Source organism: Solanum tuberosum, unplaced genomic scaffold (assembly GCF_000226075.1).
Source record: "Solanum tuberosum cultivar DM 1-3 516 R44 unplaced genomic scaffold, SolTub_3.0 scf00191, whole genome shotgun sequence".
Classification (NCBI taxonomy): Eukaryota; Viridiplantae; Streptophyta; class Magnoliopsida; order Solanales; family Solanaceae; genus Solanum; species Solanum tuberosum.
In genome coordinates, this window is record NW_006239117.1 from 399,048 (window position 1) to 417,383 (window position 18,336).

Below are 18,336 nucleotides of genomic sequence, written 5' to 3' on the forward strand. Positions count from 1 at the left end.
TCATTAGTATTAATATTTTTACAAGCATAATATTTTGACTATTGGGCCCGTGCTTGCCACGGGCCTCCCCATCTAGTATATATATACGTGCTAGTTTTCAAATACGTTATGAATCATTTTAAAAATTATAATGTTTTTAAAATGACATATCAAACTCAAGGTTTAAGATAGCTTATTTATAGATATCTCTTTGATAATCCGATAATTTTTAAGTAATCATGTATGAATGTTTTCACTATGTCAAACATTTCACTAAAAACTTGCCTTATAAAAACATTTTTATGAGAACTTGTAGAAATAAAATAACAAAGGAAAATGAACTTACCGGTAAATTTGTAAGTTCTTTCTATTGTTTCTTCAAATGGTTAGGATTATGCATATTCTTGACCTATAAATCCATTTATATAAGCTGACCATTGAGCAAATTTAATGGATTAATAAGATAAAAAAAAATTCAAGTAACAATTTAATGTAATCATTATTTACCATTTTATATGATTTGATGAAATTATTTATCTCTTTTTAAAATTTATTATATACAATTCATTTGGATATTAGTTGGATTGCTGACTTTCAATTTCCACCATTCTAGATGGACTGAACTACATCTTAAAATTTTCATTTTTATCTTTCTAATCTGGCAAAATGATCACATTTGTAGAAATAACTAGCAGAAGATGGAAAGCTCTTTCCATTTAAGTAGTATAGAGACATTAAGTAGCATATAAAATTATATAATAAAAAGTAATTTTACTTTTAGGTAACAGATAATTTTAGCATTTAATTTTTAAGGTATTTTCCTAAAAATTTTAACTTGTAAACTTCCCACTTATAAAATAGTATTATTAATTAATTATTATTATATATATGTATGCATAGAGATCCAAAATTTTAAGATAGTGGATGCTTCTTTAACGACCAATCTATATGTCTCTCTTGTATGACAATATTTAATTTAAGGGAAAAAGGACAATTATATCCCCAAACTTTGATAAATGGTACGTCTATGCCCTCCGTTATACTTTTCGTCCATATCAGTCCCTGTAGTCCAATTATCGTACATACATGCCCCTCTCACCAACAGCCCCCTCATTCTGTACAGGTGTCTAAATTCTAAACAACTATCCGTTTGACCATTATTTTTAACCCATAAACTAATAACCCGCCCCATAACTCAATTCCCACCCGATTCCCTCTAAAATAACTAGTGTACCTCCGCCCCTGCTCATAATCTTGGCAGTTATAGGACAATTCTGTTAGATTAACAAACTGTTTCTTTACCAAATTATCCTTGAGTTCTTCTTTATACTCTTAAGCCATTTTGTTAGTACATCTGCAGGCTGATCCTAAGTAGGAATTTATACAAGATAGTCCTTGTTGTAGCTTTTCTCCCACAATATGACAGTTTATTTTTATGTATTTGGTTATCTCATGATACACTGGATTGCCAGCTATTTGAATTGCGGCTTTTCTATTGGTGTGGATTACTAATGGTAGTTCAATGTTTGCCCCAATACTAAAACTGTAGCTCAGCTTCTGCAGAGCTTTTGGACAGTATAGTCTGCTTTTTTGCTTTACACGAAATCGATGAATCTCCAACTTTGATTAAGAAACATGTAACTGACTTTATGGTAAGAGTGTATGCAATCCTATCTGTATCACAGTATGCATTTGCTGGACTCTGGACATGATGCCACTTCTCCAATTCCTTTCGTTAGCTGGTTAAGCGGTAAGTATAGGCCCCCTTCTTCCTTACCAACTTCAGCACATAAAACTTGATTTTGATTTCCAGTTCCACAATTAACTGATGATGGAGTTGTATCATTGTTGAGGTTCTGCCTTAAATCACAATTTGCATGTTTTCCATTGATCCTCATTCTTGTCAATTTCTGATGAATTGATTGGGCTTAAAAATACTTACTTTTAGAATTTGAAATCAGTAATGCATTATTTTGTAATTCAGACATTCAAATTCATTGATAATGTGTACCAAGGTTAATTATTACAAAAGGTAAATTTTTTTAGTCAGAGATGTTTCAAGAATTCCAAAAATATTAGGCTAAAAATAGTAAAAAGATTAGTCAAATCAAAATTATTCACAACTATATGTTAAAATTCTTGAGGATAGTTCTTCAATCCAATTTGATCATATAACACGAAAAATATTATGAAGATATTAATTTTGCAGAGCAATTAAAGGTTTTTTTTCTATGTGAATGTTGGAGTATTAGTAAATCAATCAAAATCACGAAAAATATATATGAAAATAGTGTATTATTCGATATCTTAGAAAACACCTATTCATTATTAACCTAAAATAATTTTTGATGTTTATTCATTAAATTAAATTGAGAACTAAATTGTGTTTCATAAAGCATGTTTAATTTTGAAAGGTATAACTAATTTTCCAATTTCAATGGTGTTTTCAAAAGAAATTTTTTAAAAAGCGTAAAATTGTCAAATTCTCATGTATTAGGGTGTAGGGAGTATATTAGAGAAAAGTAGAAGTTGAATTTGGTGGAATATAATATGTAAATATCTATTTTTGTTGACATATAAATTCATTGTATTTCGTAATTTAGACTAAAAAAAAACTACTCATTTATGATGATTTAATAGTTATTTGACCCGTGACTTTTGATGGAGTAATAAAAGCCAACAATTTGCATTATTCGGTCAGCCCATTTTTTGTTTCAATAGAACACCAAATCAAGCCCTCTTCTTCACTGCAGTGTCGTTTTCCGCTAGGGTTTCAGGTATGCCTCTCCTTTTCCAATTTCTCCAGTTTTAAGCTCATCTGATATTGAAATTATTGCTGATTTCACTGAATTGGAGGAAAAATAATCCGTTGTTCTCCTGGAATTTTAACGGTCTTACAGATTTCTGGTGTAATAAATCTCTGAGAAGGTTCTACTGATTTTGTTGTCTTGCTAGATTCTTCAATTAACTTGTAATGTATTTGCAGTAGATTTTTAGCTGCGTTTTAACCTTTTTTCTTAATTTTTGGTTGATTAGGGAAAAGATGTCTGTCTTCACCCCTCCTTTTTTGTTTCTTGTTCTTATTTGTCTTCGGCGGAAATTGGAGCAAGGATTTACTGAGCTGTTGATGTATCTAGGGTTTCATTTGACTGAACTCGTAAATTTCTGCATAGCTCGTTAGGTTAATGTAGGAGCTATTTAGTTCCCATAGTGAGTTTTTTCTCTAAAATTTTCAGTAAATTTGAAATAAAATGTCTCGAATTCATCCTGGAAATGTTATGAAATTTAGGTTAGTGCTGGGGAAGAGTCTAACTATATTTATTGCTTTGGTTGCATTGCCTTTTTTTTAGTTGTTAGATATGTAATAGTTTATTTGTTGAACTTAGGTGAATGGGGTAAAATCCATCTTCCTTTTAAAATGTTGATGTAGCAATCATATGTTGTTTCATTTACTTATAAGTTAAAACTCTTCAATTATTTATTTATCTTCTGCTTATGCCATATATATAGTTTGAGGATATTATTATGTTACCAGGACCATGGTGTTTTGTGATTGGTATTAAATTTCTTGATGGTCTTGTTAATGTTGAGAGTTGACATACTTTTCTGTTTTCCTAATAGTAGGTGTGTATTGAAAATGTCAAGAGTCTATGTTGGAAATCTGGACCCTAGGGTCAGTGAAAGAGAGCTTGAAGATGAATTCCGCATCTTTGGTGTTATAAGAAGGTAAAGGAAGTTCCAAGATTTACATCTCTTCATAATTGGTATGCATGGTTGTATTGGACAACTGAATCTTCCCCTTATTATTTCCCTTCATCCTCACTATCCCTTGTTGAAATTTTGAGTCATTAAAGTGCCCATCATAATTGACTTTTGTGCAATTTGTTTTCTGTTGTTGGTTTTAATTTGTTGAGGCGTACCACCTTAGGCCATTGATGTTGCTACTAAAGCCCATTAATACTGATTCCCTTATCTCCATTATATGATGCTTATGATTGTTTGAAAATTGGATTCAAATTGGTTCTTTTAGGAGTAGGGTGGAAGACATAAACAACTTATAATAATATTATTTAACTTTTTTTGGATAAGAATGATATCTGAGCCACTGCGTCCACCTCGATTATTCCACCCAATACTTGCTACGATCCTTCATCAGTAAAGGTGCCAGCTAATTAAGTCTACCGAAGCTTAGGCAGATGGGAAGAAACGATCTAGCGTATTTTTTCTCTGTGGGTATTTGAACCTTGGTCTTCAATGAAGGTTTCTCTCCTGGGATTTTACAAAGGATGGAAAGATGCTTCATGTCTACCTTTCTGGCCATGCATAGTTTTTGATTGAACTAAATTTTATTCGGGTCTTGGTTGAAGAGGGACAGGGTTGTGATAAGCAAGTTGAACAGAAAGAAAAACAAGTCGACCTCTTTCTGTATTGTTATTCTTTGCAAAATGAGTGAACATGTTACAAATATTGTTCACCGATCACAAAAAATGAACATGTTATAGATATTGTGCTTGAGCAAATTAAGTAGCACTTGCTGGAAAAGTCTAAAAGTGGAAAGAACAGTTTAGGAGTGACCCACTGAAAAGAAAAGAAGCCCGTAAGCAATCAGAAGGAAGTGAACATATATTCACATTTTAAATTAATTGGCAAGGGGGGGGGGGGGGGGGGTATTCTTAGAATCTAATTAAGTCTACCGAAGCTTAGGCAGATGGGAAGAAACGATCTAGCGTATTTTTTCTCTGTGGGTATTTGAACCTTGGTCTTCAATGAAGGTTTCTCTCCTGGGATTTTACAAAGGATGGAAAGATGCTTCATGTCTACCTTTCTGGCCATGCATAGTTTTTGATTGAACTAAATTTTATTCGGGTCTTGGTTGAAGAGGGACAGGGTTGTGATAAGCAAGTTGAACAGAAAGAAAAACAAGTCGACCTCTTTCTGTATTGTTATTCTTTGCAAAATGAGTGAACATGTTACAAATATTGTTCACCGATCACAAAAAATGAACATGTTATAGATATTGTGCTTGAGCAAATTAAGTAGCACTTGCTGGAAAAGTCTAAAAGTGGAAAGAACAGTTTAGGAGTGACCCACTGAAAAGAAAAGAAGCCCGTAAGCAATCAGAAGGAAGTGAACATATATTCACATTTTAAATTAATTGGCAAGGGGGGGGGGGGATGGGGTATTCTTAAAGGCAGTTCGAAATTTTTCTGCCTTTTTAATGTATGGGTCAGTTCATACGAGCTAAAGTTTTACTTCAGTCTTCAGTTGAATATCATCAGAAACATTGTCTGTGATTGTACTTTTGTGGAAAGAGCAACTATCATGAGAATGGTTATTGAAGTTTATGCTTTTAGCAAATGCTTATGTAAATAGTTCTGTGAAAATTGTGCTTGGGCTAGAGTAGTACTAGAATGGGTGACCCCATGGGAAGTCCTCATGCTCCATCTCTCCTTTACATTGTTACCATTCTCCCAAAAAGAAAACTGTAAAGATCACGTAACCTCCAAATAGGAGTAACTTTTTGCATGAACATTATCCCTAGCATACACAATGAAGTCATAAATGACATTTTCCTTTGTTAGATGAAGACCTGGGAGTCTAGCCTGACTAGGTGGAGCCATTTGCTCATAAGTTTTTATCTCTTGAGAGACTTAGTTGCAGTTCACCTGCAATCTTAGACATTATTTATGGTATTCAACTGCTACAAGTCCATCATTCCTAACTCACAAATTTGTTTACAGTGTTTGGGTTGCAAGACGCCCCCCTGGCTACGCTTTTATTGACTTCGATGATCAACGGGATGCACAAGATGCAATCAAAGAGCTGGATGGTATAGTTATTTGATTGTTTGAACAAGATGCATGTTATGAAGCTTTCTGAATGAGTTTCTTTTATCTTTATGATGGTCATACTATATTTGGCCTTGCTCTGAGATAAAACCTCAATTTAGTTAGTCTATACATGTGTTTCTGTCTATTTGTTTCTTGCCGTAGCATTTCTAAACACTGGTGATATGTTGAGCTACGAAGCAATCCTTTGATGGAATTTTATCCCTGATTCTATGACATAGGTAAGAATGGATGGAGAGTGGAGCTTTCACATAATTCTAGAGGTGGAGGTGGTGGGGGCCGTGGAGGGGGTCGAGGTCGATCTGGAGGCTCTGATTTGAAGTGCTACGAATGTGGTGAATCAGGTCATTTTGCTCGTGAGTGCAGAACGCGTGGGGGTCCAGGAGCAGGAAGACGTAGAAGTCGGAGCCCTCCTAGATACCGCAGGAGCCCAAGTTATGGTCGTAGGTAAGAAACTGATGTATCATTGACTAGGAATCTGTAACAATTTGAGATCCTTCCAATATTTGTGATAATCTTTACATGGAATTAGCTGCTGTTCTCTCTGTTTCTTCTGATTTTCCTCTCCCTGAAGCAGGAGTTACAGTCCTCGTGGGCGTTCCCCTAGACGCCGAAGCCCGTCACCACGTGGTCGCAGCTATAGCCGTTCTCCATATCGCGGCCGAGAAGAAGCTCCATATGTTAATGGGTAAAGCCTCTATTTGCATATTTAGGGTTCTTTTCAATGTGAACACAACTGAGACTTCTCTTTTATAATATATATACCTGGTTTAAGTCTTTGGATATGCTACAACTTATTTTCATGATTGGACATTTATTTGCTTTTTCCTAAAGATTATGATTAAGGTTATCTTTTTCTTATTTATGCACTGATTTCATGCAGAAATGGACTTAGAGAGCGTCACAGAAGCCGAAGCTGAATGAAAGAGATGATAGCCTGACATGTCCTGGAGTTTTTCGATTTGTGTTACTGTCCTTGACTTAATCACAACTGTGTAAGTGAGGCCATGCCCTCAGCTTAAACTGGTGGTTTTGGTTAAGTTTAAGTTCTTGCTTTGGTGTCGTTAGTGTTAGTTTTATTTTTACTTAATGTTACTCTTTTTAAGAACCTAATATCATAGGGATTTATATTTTGGATTTTATGGTAGCTGTTATTTTTTATGAAGAAAATCACAAAGAATGTTGCTAAAGATTTATGTTTTGTTTTCTTGTGCCGAGGTGTCTTCCTGGTACTGCTTCATTGGTTTTCTGCTTCTACACTCTGTGGTTTCGTTCTTCACTGCCTTGCTGCGGGATCTTCAATTTTGAAGATTGTGGATCCCAGCTGGCTACATTGCTAGATGCTTCTGTTTCTTGAATCTCTGTGGATATGACGCGCCTCTCCTCAAATTATAGTGGTATTTCTTTAAGTTCATATTAAGGATGAGGAATGGCATGACACACGACTGGCAGGTACAATCTGTTCCAAGGAGTTTGGGGATTTGATGTTCTCCTTTAAACTAAATTGTGAATGGTGCTCCTTTTGTGTTCATAGGGCAGTGTCTGAGTCTATGCTCATGAGAATTTTTGTTCCCTTTTGACTTATATGCTAGCTGCTTCATTTTGCTTTTTTGCCCCTTCTTTTCACCCACTCTTTCAATATCACCTGTCAAAATATCAGTCCTCTTTTAAAGGAGAATTCTCCATAATTTCTTTCTGTCTATCAGGGATAAAGAGTTGGTTACAATTTTATTAAAATGTTCCCTTTAAGAGTGACTAATATCGTTTGAAACTTTTAAGTTACTTTTTCTACTTGTCCACACAAAGCTAGTGTTTTGTTTTCAAAGGTGCCCCTTGTATAACCCCCTTTTTACCTTAAAAAACAGTCACGTCTATTTCTGTTAAACTTCATCGTTCATTTTTTAATCAAGTTCTCTTTTTTCATTATCTGACATACATAGTGTGGGGTGTCCGTTAGTAGTTTCACTCATCAAAGTTGTAGAATATGCATGAATGTAGAGGACCGCTCGCCATTGGCCTTTCCAGTAGAAGAACTTGCTTTGACTGCCTGCACCCAAGGTGTTCAGCTGATTGAGATTCTCGTCTTTGAGATATGGCCTCACTGCTCTGGGCAATTCTTCTTACGCCAGTTTACATCAACTATTCTACTATATCTGTTCAGTAATTCACTAGCTATTGGCTGAAGTTCAATCATGTCTCTTTGATCGCTCCAGTCCTTTTTCTGTCCATTTTGCTGGAAACCAATTCTATACTGAAGTCTGGATATGTTCTAAAATTCTCTGTTTCCTACTTCTCGTCTGTTTATGCTCTTTATAAACATTGTTTTTCTTGAGTTGAATGTGATTGAATTTGGACAGGAACTCCTTTTTCTCTAGTTTCATTGCGTCCAAAGGCGCATGATGATTAAATGCTTTACACTAGATCGTGGTTGATGGGATTTTTGAGGAGTTAAGTAGTAGCTATGCCAAACATTCTTTAAATGGTTGTATCAAGTGAAAACATATGTATGGACATTTAGAAGTTTTTCCACTTACAGCCGGTAGTTGTGGGAGTGGAATTACCCAACTAGACCTGGTCAGTCTGAACTGTTTTGCGGTTCTTATGGTTTGAATTTCACTTTACTCGTCGACTATCTTCCATGAAGGTTCTATAAAATGTAGCAATGAAGGTTGTTTAATAATGTATAATTAACTAGAGGTAACTACTGATAACTTAAAAGAAAGCTGAAAAATAATTTTGTGAATAGGACTAGATGTATGTTAGGAATAATATATTTATGTTGCTTGAGCTAGTTTGAGAACTATTTGGATCATAATTTTCTTAACTGATTGAGTTGAAATAAACCTTTAAGCCAAGATTATCGTTAGACAATCTTAGATCATATTGTTAAAAATTGGTATGATATTTATATAGTTTTACCATTTACACCCTTTTTTAACGTGTGATCTCTTCTTCTAGGTTGGAAAAAAAGATATAAAATAGTAGTATTTATCTTTTGATTTTTTAAACTGTAGAAGATTTTTCTCGAATACTAAAATTAAGTGAGTTCTCTGCTTTGATATATGTAGGGGTGTACATGACCGGGTTGGTTCGGGTTTTTCAAATATCAAACCAAACCATTTGTGTAAAAATTTTAAATTTATAAACCAAACCAAACTAATAAAATTTGGATTTTTTTGGGTTTTTCAAATACCAAATCAAATCATTGTGTCGAATTTTTAAATTTATAAATTAGACCAAACTAATAAACCTTATATTTTTTCAGATTTTTGGATTTTTTCGGTGAAGTTTTGCATACAAACATATAATTATTTGTGCTCCAAATATTTCTTTAGTCCAACCAAAATACAATTATCTAAGGTGTTTCTTTTAAAAAAATAACACAAAATATGAGATGAGTACTGATGACACAAAAATATTCAATAAAAAATAATAATGAAATCATTATATAAAATAAATATTGCAAAAGTCATAATGAAAATGATCAAAGTACTAAATCATGCTAAAATTAAGTTTAATAAGTATTAGTTACATTACTAAATATTTAAGGGAAATTAAAATTAGATTATGTATTTTAATTGTCTAAACCAATGTAAAACTAAAGAACAAATATTCAATATTATTGTCATTATTAGTGTTGAATTGATTTTCTTTTTGCATTAGTATTAATTTGATTTTGATTTAAGTTTTATTATAATTATCAACATCTATGAACTATAATCTTTATTGGACCATCCCGAATTCTAAGTTTTAAATTTGAAATAATATATTAAAAGATAAAAACTATGAAATAATATAAGAAATATTTTAAAATTATATCAAAGTAAATATTTTTATGTATAAAATAAAATTTTAAAATTACATAAATAACGTCGGGTTGGTTTGATCTTGGGTTGATTTTTTTAGTTAAAATCAAACCAACCCAAATATAGTCGGATTTTTTTTCCAATACCAAACCAAATCACTAGTTGGTTTTTTTTTCCGGTTTGACTCGATTTGCGGTTTGATTTGATTTTCGGTTCGATTTTGTACACCCCTAGATATATGGGGTATATGTATACAAAATGAAGATTTAGATTATTCAAGACCTAATGATGTTCGATTTGTTACATGGCCTAATTGTGCAATAATACTATGTTCCTCGATCAGCATCGACTTAGGTGATCAATCAAAGACACCATTAAATTGCATCCACTATCAGTGTACTATGGACCTAGTTGTCCATAAGCTTCTTAATGTTTATTCATGTGCAACATTGATACCCATTTAAAAAGGAAAAATTATGTTAACTCTTGTTTGCACTTAAATAATAACTACTACTAGTAGTATTAAATAATGTCAACATGGATTAAAATAATGGATTCTCTTTTGATCTCCTCCCATTTCAAAGCTACTTAATATGTCCATTAGAATTGGTCTTTATATATCATTTATATTATGCATTTTTTGAATAATTCTCCTACATACATAACAATAAAATTCAATTGTAATCTTAGTGCATTTCGTACGTGAAAGCAACTCCGATATGGAGTAATTATAATTATTGTTCTACTTTTTATATATAATGTAAGAGTTTATGGTAAGATTCTTCACTATATGCGTTTCTTGAATCATTCTCCATCAACTCTAAATGTGTCTATCCCATCCCTTCGACATCTTTACATGAAAAAGGAGGAGCAGAGGAGGAATATCTTATTCAGCATCATTAAATAAAGAGAAAATACATAAAGTCCCCATTGAACTTAGGTCTTGTTTTGAAGTAGACACTTAAAGTTTGCGGAAGTCCTATTATCCCACTGAACTACTTTCTATCAAACTAAATATGCCATTTTGACCCGCTTCTGCATCTGTTGTATTTTCACATTTCCAAGGCGGGTGAGTATCTTACAAAACAACCCCAAATCAATATAAAACGGCCATGTGGCATTGTAAATTGAATTCTTTATTTTAGAAGAAGACCCATCTTCCCCAAATTAATTCAAACACCATTGATAGCCATTGAAGCTTGCTACTGTGCCATGACGAGTCAACATTGCAATATCTCTCAAACTTCAATTCACTTTCACAAGATGAGTACTACATTAAGTCAACAACTATCCTCGAATTTCTGACTTTTTTTATAAAAACTCATTTTCAGAAAGAGGATACCACAGGCCGATGCTAGCTTCTCCTTCGTCCACTGATAATATTATTCAAAAATTGAAGAAAAATTCAGACAAAACACACAGAAAGCAAAAAAAAAAAAAAAAAATTGACCTCAAAAATATTTATTGTTCATACTCCACTAGATTCTCTCAAAACAGCCTCATTAACCGATACAAATAAATTAGAACTCATTAATATTAATTTTATGTAAGAATTGAAACAGCCCAAAGTGAAAATTGCATCAATCTTACTTCGGATCACTCAATATCACAATTTTGGGAAGAAAAGATAGAAAAAAAATTGATTAGAAGGAAATGTTAAAATGTGAGCGGGTCAAGTTAAGAACCTGGCCTTTATAAAAACGGGTAGAAAAATATAAATAATTATATTATTTTATTAGGGGGTGAGAGACACGCGTGGAGAATTGGAATAGAAATTGCTAAAAAGGGCGTATTTAATTTGGTTGAAAATGGTTCAGTGGGGGTAATAGGACCCCCGCAAACTTTAAGTGTCTATTTCAAAATAAGGTTTAAGTTTGATGGGGACTTTATGTATTTTCTCTTAAATAAATATATTTTTCTTAATTCAAGAGCGAAAAAAGCATGTCATATAATCAAATTATATATATTATTGACTCCTTAAACTAATATTATAATAAAGACACATTCGTATAAAATATATTTGAAATTGTTGTTTTTGCATCAAATTACTTTTGACTCGTAAAGCATGAAAGCTTTTTAATGGATTTCGTGCAAGCCAAACCAACAACTATAACTCATATAGGTGGCCTTTAATGAAAGTTTCTTTTTATCCCAACTTGTTTCGAATTGAGGCATAATTATTATGATTAACCCAGTGGCGGACAAGCATATATTTTGGGTGCTTAAGCATCCATTGACTATTGTGATAAACACAATATTATTTAGGTACAAAATCTACTAAATCAATAAAATATATTAACTGAGCATCATTCTATGTGGCACTTTTCAAACTAAAAATAGTTGAGCACCCATGATACAATATTTCTGGATCTTAATTTCTTCAACCTTCAGTCTAATGACCTCTGCTATTTTGTTGTAGATGTGAAGTTTTGATGATTTGACAAACTTTGGGATAGATAAAAATAAGGGGACCAATCCAATTACCTGAAGAGTCATGTCGATAGGGGGAACTGGTGAAAGGGGGAATAAGGTAAATAAGTTTGTTATCATAAAAAAAAAAAAAGGGAAATGTTATTTTGTAGTTGATGTTAGGTTTTGATGATTTAACAAACTTAGAGATCTAACAAGGAACCAAATCCTTGTTATTGAGACTGATGACAGGGGAAATGAATGAATAAACTCAGTGTGATGAATATTTGTGTGTCATCATAAAAAAAAAAAAAGGGGAAATGTTATTTTGTAGTTGATGTTAGGTTTTGATGATTTAACAAACTTAGAGATCTAACAAGGAACCAAATCCTTGTTATTGAGACTGATGACAGGGGAAATGAATGAATAAACTCAGTGTGATGAATATTTGTGTGTCATCATAAAAAAAAAAAAAGGGGAAATGTTATTTTGTAGTTGATGTTAGGTTTTGATGATTTAACAAACTTAGAGATCTAACAAGGAACCAAATCCTTGTTATTGAGACTGATGACAGGGGAAATGAATGAATAAACTCAGTGTGATGAATATTTGTGTGTCATCATAAAAAAAAAAAAGGGGAAATGTTATATTCTAGGTATTCTGATTATCCTCACAAATGCAGGGACCCGATCCCTGACAGAGTGCTCTCGTCCAGATTCAAATGGGGTACAACTGTAAAGCTGTCATGTCATGCGGTAGGTGAAAAGTGCAATGTACTGCACCAATAGGAAGAGCGGACGAGACTGTCTGTTTCAGTGGCTCACAAATGCAAGGACCCGGTCCCTGACAAAGTTCTCTCATCCAGATTAATAATGGTGTACAACTGTAAAGTTGTCCTGTCAGTGGGTTGGTGAAGCCGTTAGCGTACTCCACCAATAGAAACGGACGAGGTTGTTTGTCTAATGGACAATAATACTTTTTGGTCGATATAATCAAAATGACAAACAAGAAGAAGATTCATTCATTCAAAAGAGAATGAGAGTTAGCAAGTCTTTTCAAGAACTCACAAAGAACATTACAAGGGACCTGGTCCCTGCAAGACTACGAATGTGAAAAGGTCGACAAGATAGCTGTCAAAAAAGCTACCACCTCTGATGTGGTAGGTGCACATCCCTTTAGGAAGCAGGCTCTCAGCCAATGGGCGGTCCCAAGGAGTTTGTGTCATTTTGATATAGTTTCTTCTCCAAAATACAAACTCAAGATTTGGCAAACAAAAACTTGGATCTTCTCTGAAAATTCATAAGCTTGAAAAGAAGGTCATCTTCAAGGAAGAACACTGCTTAACTCAACAAAGGGACCTGATAGAGTGAAGAAGAGTCTTTGTTGTATTTTGAGCTTTGTATCTTATGTGCTTACATTGTAAATCTACTCATAGGTTATAAAGGATAGTAGATTGGTGGCTTGTCTAAATATTTAGTTTGAGTCGTATTAACTAGAGTTAGTTAGTCGAATAATCTAAGTTTTGGTCAAGTCTTTTTCATCATTGTGTTGTCTTGGGCACAAGTTTGTTTAGAGAGAAGAACTCACATGACCAAGTCTCAAGTATCATAGATAAGCATTCTCACCTTGAGCACCAAGGAAAGTAAGAATGTTGCAACGAGCAGTGTGTGGATCAACAATATACATATTCTTGCATCTTTTTCTTGTCAACATCATCATCCAAGAGATCAAGTTGTGACCATCAATTATCTGAGAATAACTTAATTCCATTTTGTTCATCACAAATTTGTGAAAAACTCGAAAGATTGTACTTCCACTCATTGACATAGTAAACAACTTCAAAAGAGTGTTCCACAGACCTTCAAGTCCTGCCTACACCATGATGTACCATTTCTTGCCATTGCCAAAAGAGACACCTCCACCTTGAAATGCCTTGAGAGAGAAGAAGTTTTCAGTTTTCCAGTCACGTGCTTTGAGCATCCACTATTTATAAACCAACACTGACTGATGCTACCTCCTCTCTCTTGCATAGCAAATCACTTGTTAGCCTTGGGAACCCATTTGAAACGGAATTCCCAGTAAACAGATAACGGAGGGATAAGAAAATCTTTTGTCCAGTAAGGCAGACTAGTTTTCTTCAACTTGGGACCAGAAGCAAGACCAGGTCCCTTCTTCAGTCTATTCATCGATTTAAAATAGTTTGCCGAACTTCCTTCATATTTTTCAAACCCGAACAATCTTTCTTAAGATGTACGTTGTTGACACCCAATTTAGGCCTAACATTTTAAAAATTCTTAACTTTTAAGTTTTATTTATTCAATAGTTCAAAATACATTTTTATAATTTTAAATAAGTTTATCGATATTTATCCTTAATAATCAAAATTTTAGATTTTTTATCAGTTAATTTTAATTACATTACTTTTTGTCACAGTCGGTTGAATACGTTCAAATATTTATTCATTTTGATTAAATCATTATTTTTGTTAAATTGCATTGTTTTACACGTCATGGGTTACGTTCATTACATTTTTTAATATTCATTACTTTTATTAATATCAATTTTGATGATTTTAACACAGTCTAGAAATACTATTATATTAGGATAATATTTATATACACAGATATTTTATTTGACCAACAATTTTGGGTCATAATCTCAAGCCCACAATTTGAGCCCATTGTAAAATTATTTCCTATATAAATTTTGATTAGGTTAAAAAATAAGGGGGTGGTGAATTATATTTAGGGAAAAGGTTGTAAATTTTTTCAGACTTTTTATCCTCAAAAGGGTTTAAAATTTTTTAAAGCAATGACGTTGCTTTGCGAACTGTGTAGAGTAGTACTAACGGGGAAATACGGCCGATGTGAAAACCCCTACATCTTTCAAGAATACTTTGACTTAACCACTTTCGATTTGATGATACAACACTATGATTATGATTTGTTAATGTCAATAATAAAAGATAGACATGAGACTAACTCCAGGGATTTAAAGTGGTGGATTCATACTAAGCTAATCGATATTCAAGCAATGAGGGATTTGGTTGAGATGATTCGTTCAATGATATTTGAGAATCCAGATCCAGAGACAAATCTTTCGGATTTGTGTTCGAATTCTGTTTCGGATTGGGATCCGAATTTACCTCCAGATGACCCAGTTTGAGAAGCTGCTGATCAAGCTTCTTCTCCTGTTCGAAAAACTCGGGTTGGAGAAGCTTCTGTTCGAAAAGCTCTTGTTGATGATCATGTTCTAAAAACTCCTTCAATTGTTCATGTTCAAGTTCTTTCATCTGTTCGAGCTTTATCTTCTGCAGCTCATCAAACTCCAGCTTCTCCAGATGATCTTGTTCGAGGAGATTCTGTTCGAAAAACTACTATTGATGATCCTGTTCGAGGAGCTTCTGTTCGAAAAACTGTTGTAATGATTCTGTTCAAAAAATTCCTTCTATTGGTCTTATTGTTAGTGCTTCTTCATCTGTTCCAGCTTCTCCAGATGATCCAGTTCGAGAAGCTTCTGTTCGAAAAACTACTGTAGATGATCCTGTTCGAGGAGCTTCTGTTCGAAAAACTATTGTTGATGATCCTGTTCGAGGAGCTCAAAGCTCTGATGAGCCGGAGCAAAAAATAAAATCTCGCAAGTTAGTCTTTTTCCCCCTTTCCCTTCACGATTTTGTTGTTTTACAGGTATATCAGCTCCGACCTCCTGCGCTGGCGAACACAAGCTCCGGCAACTTCAATAAATCTCCAGATTTGGCCTGATTCCTAACTTCTCTGGTAAACTTGGTCCATTTATTTATTAAGGCCATATTTATTTAAGAGTTTTGTTAATACAGTTTATATTTTATGTTGAGTTGATTTTTCTTATTTTTATTTGTTTTACTCGTTATTTTGATAATTTTAACTTACTGACATCATTCATAATATTTAAAAGTTGCACTTTGTTTATATTATTGTTAGCTTTAACTATTGAGGTTTTTGTCTTATTACTTATCAATTATTCTCTCCTTTTTTTATTTTTGATTTTCTTATCGTTTTGGGTTTCTTCTAATAAATGTTGTTAATGAAATATTATTTCCTATCTATTTTTCAATTGTTGCTAAGTTTTGAATGTTGTAATAATTACAGTGGACTATTATTTTTATATTGCCATTGTTTAATTGATTTATTTTAATGTTATGCTTATTTGTGGCTTTGTTCCATTTTTTATTTGATTCGCTTTAATGTTGTTGTTCTTATTATTATGTTTCAATATTACTTGTTAGATTTATGGTTATTATTCTTGTGGTTATTATTATTGATTATGTTACCCGTTTTGTTTAGAACTGATTTTAGATATTTTATGTTTTTATTAAGTTGTTATTTTACAAATTGAATTGACCAATGAAAAAATCACTCCGTCGATTTTCAAGGCCTCCCCAATGTTAAAAGACGAAAATTTAGTTTGAGTTCATATATTTTTATTTGTTAAATTGGCCAATGAAAAAATATATTCGTCGGTTTTCGAGACATTCCCATTTTAAAAGACGGAAATTTTAGTTTAAGTTTATATCCATTATTTGTTAAAATTGGCCGATGAAGAAATTATCATCGATTTTCAAGGCCTCCCATGTTCATAAAATAGATTTTGTTTAAAGTCATTATTTGAGTTATTTATTTTATTCTTATTTATTTATTACTAAAACTTTTACTAAGTGTGTTTACAGGTACCCCGGAGTCGCTTTTCATTGAAGTTATTCCAATGGAGTTCGAATATGTTTAACTGTATATATTATTGATGTAAGACAAATCTTACGACATTTTTGATATTATTGTTTTGTTTTATTACTTGTGTATATATTTCATGTTTATTATACTTGTCTATTATTTTATCTCCTCTTAAATTTGAAAAAATAAATTTAGTCGGGATTCACATTTGTGAATTTCGAATGATACTTAACCCCTTCCATTCGGAATCACTTGAACCTCTTACCTAGAATCTAATGGTTTCGTAGACATTTTTTAATTAGTTTCCTAGTTGTCCTAAAATTAGGTGGTGACTCCTTTTCAAATTCATTTATTTTTAAAATTATTTTAAAATTGAATTAATTTATCATTTTTTGAGTCATCATGACATTTCGCCCTATTTCGTATAATGTAGGGATGTAAACTGAATGGCGACTCCGCTGAAGATATAGAGGTTCTAATCATTATGAGTTTATTTTTTCAAATTGGGGAGAATTTTCTTTTATTGTATTATATCTTATATCTTATATCTTCTATATTTTGTTGATTATTGGTATATTGTACTTATTATTTATTCATTATTTATTTAACTGTATGGATATTGTCATTGCATTTCATGGCATACTTTCTTCCAAATGGCAAATATAATGCATTTGGACAATGGCGATTACGTGGCTTTCCGCGGCTGTCCTTCAGAAAAGCATATTCGAATTCTTTTGAAGTGATAAACGAATAGTTGACTTGTGCTTATTCAACGTCGTTTATTATACTTCACTCCGTAATTTATCCGACTCGAATAACCAGATCTTGTCTAAACCACTCTTAGTCAACTGGTGTAGAGCGAAGTCAAAACCTTGAATTTAACGCATTTGCTTGAGATGAGTCAACACTCAAAGCACATTTGTATAAGGCATGCATTCATTGTTTGTATATTATGTGATATACTTATTTTACGTGAATATATTGTATGATAGTCCATTATTTCAAAGTTTTTTTCAGAGTTTCATAGATATAAATATCAAGTCACTGTCAAGTCAATTTTACCTTTTGAGTTATTTTTTGAAAGCTTGAAGGTTATTGCTTGTTCGAAACGGCAAGGGACAAGAGAACTCATGAAAAATGAGTCTTTGGATTTCACAAAACAACAATAACCCATCGAAAAGACAAATCAGGGGAGTCTTTGACTATAAAGTCATACTCATCTATTTTTTGTTATGTATTTTGTATGTTGGCCCTGCTTTCACACATTTCTCACATTTTTGCAGGGAAACCGTCCCCGACAACAATCGGGGATTGTGATAATAATGTATAGTTATTGTAAATGATTGGAAGTATACACAGTTTGAAGAGACATCCAAAAAAATGCATACAACAAGTGGTTACCGTCGAAATTCGGAAATCATATTAACCAGACAGTACAAAGATGGACAGTTAAGAGGATGCAAAACATATTGGTGCAAACAGTCAGAATACACTCTCTGACTAAAGATGTCTGTGGCACTATATTTACAAGTCATCACTCTGAGTTTGTCGAAAATTTTGAATAATTTTATACCTTATCTGAACAAA

At 33.0% G+C, this 18,336-nt stretch overlaps 1 protein-coding gene across 6 annotated transcripts; it reads left to right on the top strand.

The window, feature by feature from the left end:
* Window positions 1-2,655: 2,655 nt before the first annotated feature.
* Window positions 2,656-8,188, top strand: LOC102578563 (serine/arginine-rich splicing factor RSZ22-like). 6 transcript variants are annotated; one of them, XR_367887.2, is made up of 7 exons: window positions 2,656-2,756; window positions 3,601-3,705; window positions 5,721-5,809; window positions 6,050-6,275; window positions 6,403-6,516; window positions 6,712-7,280; window positions 7,769-8,188. XR_367887.2 is itself a non-coding variant. In XM_006355132.2 (6 exons), the coding sequence occupies exons 2-6, from the start codon at window positions 3,617-3,619 to the stop codon at window positions 6,746-6,748; spliced, it is 555 nt and encodes a 184-aa protein (XP_006355194.1). In that variant the 5' UTR covers window positions 2,656-2,756; window positions 3,601-3,616; the 3' UTR covers window positions 6,749-8,188. The 6 variants fall into 6 exon arrangements, 2 of the variants coding, with proteins under 2 accessions (XP_006355194.1, XP_006355197.1); XR_367888.2 differs by having other exon boundaries at window positions 7,827-8,188; XR_001474386.1 differs by having other exon boundaries at window positions 6,406-6,516.
* Window positions 8,189-18,336: the final 10,148 nt, after the last annotated feature.

Coding starts and splice junctions, on each gene's coding strand:
- LOC102578563 (XM_006355132.2), top strand. CDS start 3,617: ATGTCAAGAGTCTATGTTGGAAATCTGGACCCTAGGGTCAGTGAAAGA. Junction 3,706..5,720: donor ATCTTTGGTGTTATAAGAAG/GTAAAGGAAGTT, acceptor ATTTGTTTACAG/TGTTTGGGTTGCAAGACGCC. Junction 5,810..6,049: donor TGCAATCAAAGAGCTGGATG/GTATAGTTATTT, acceptor TCTATGACATAG/GTAAGAATGGATGGAGAGTG.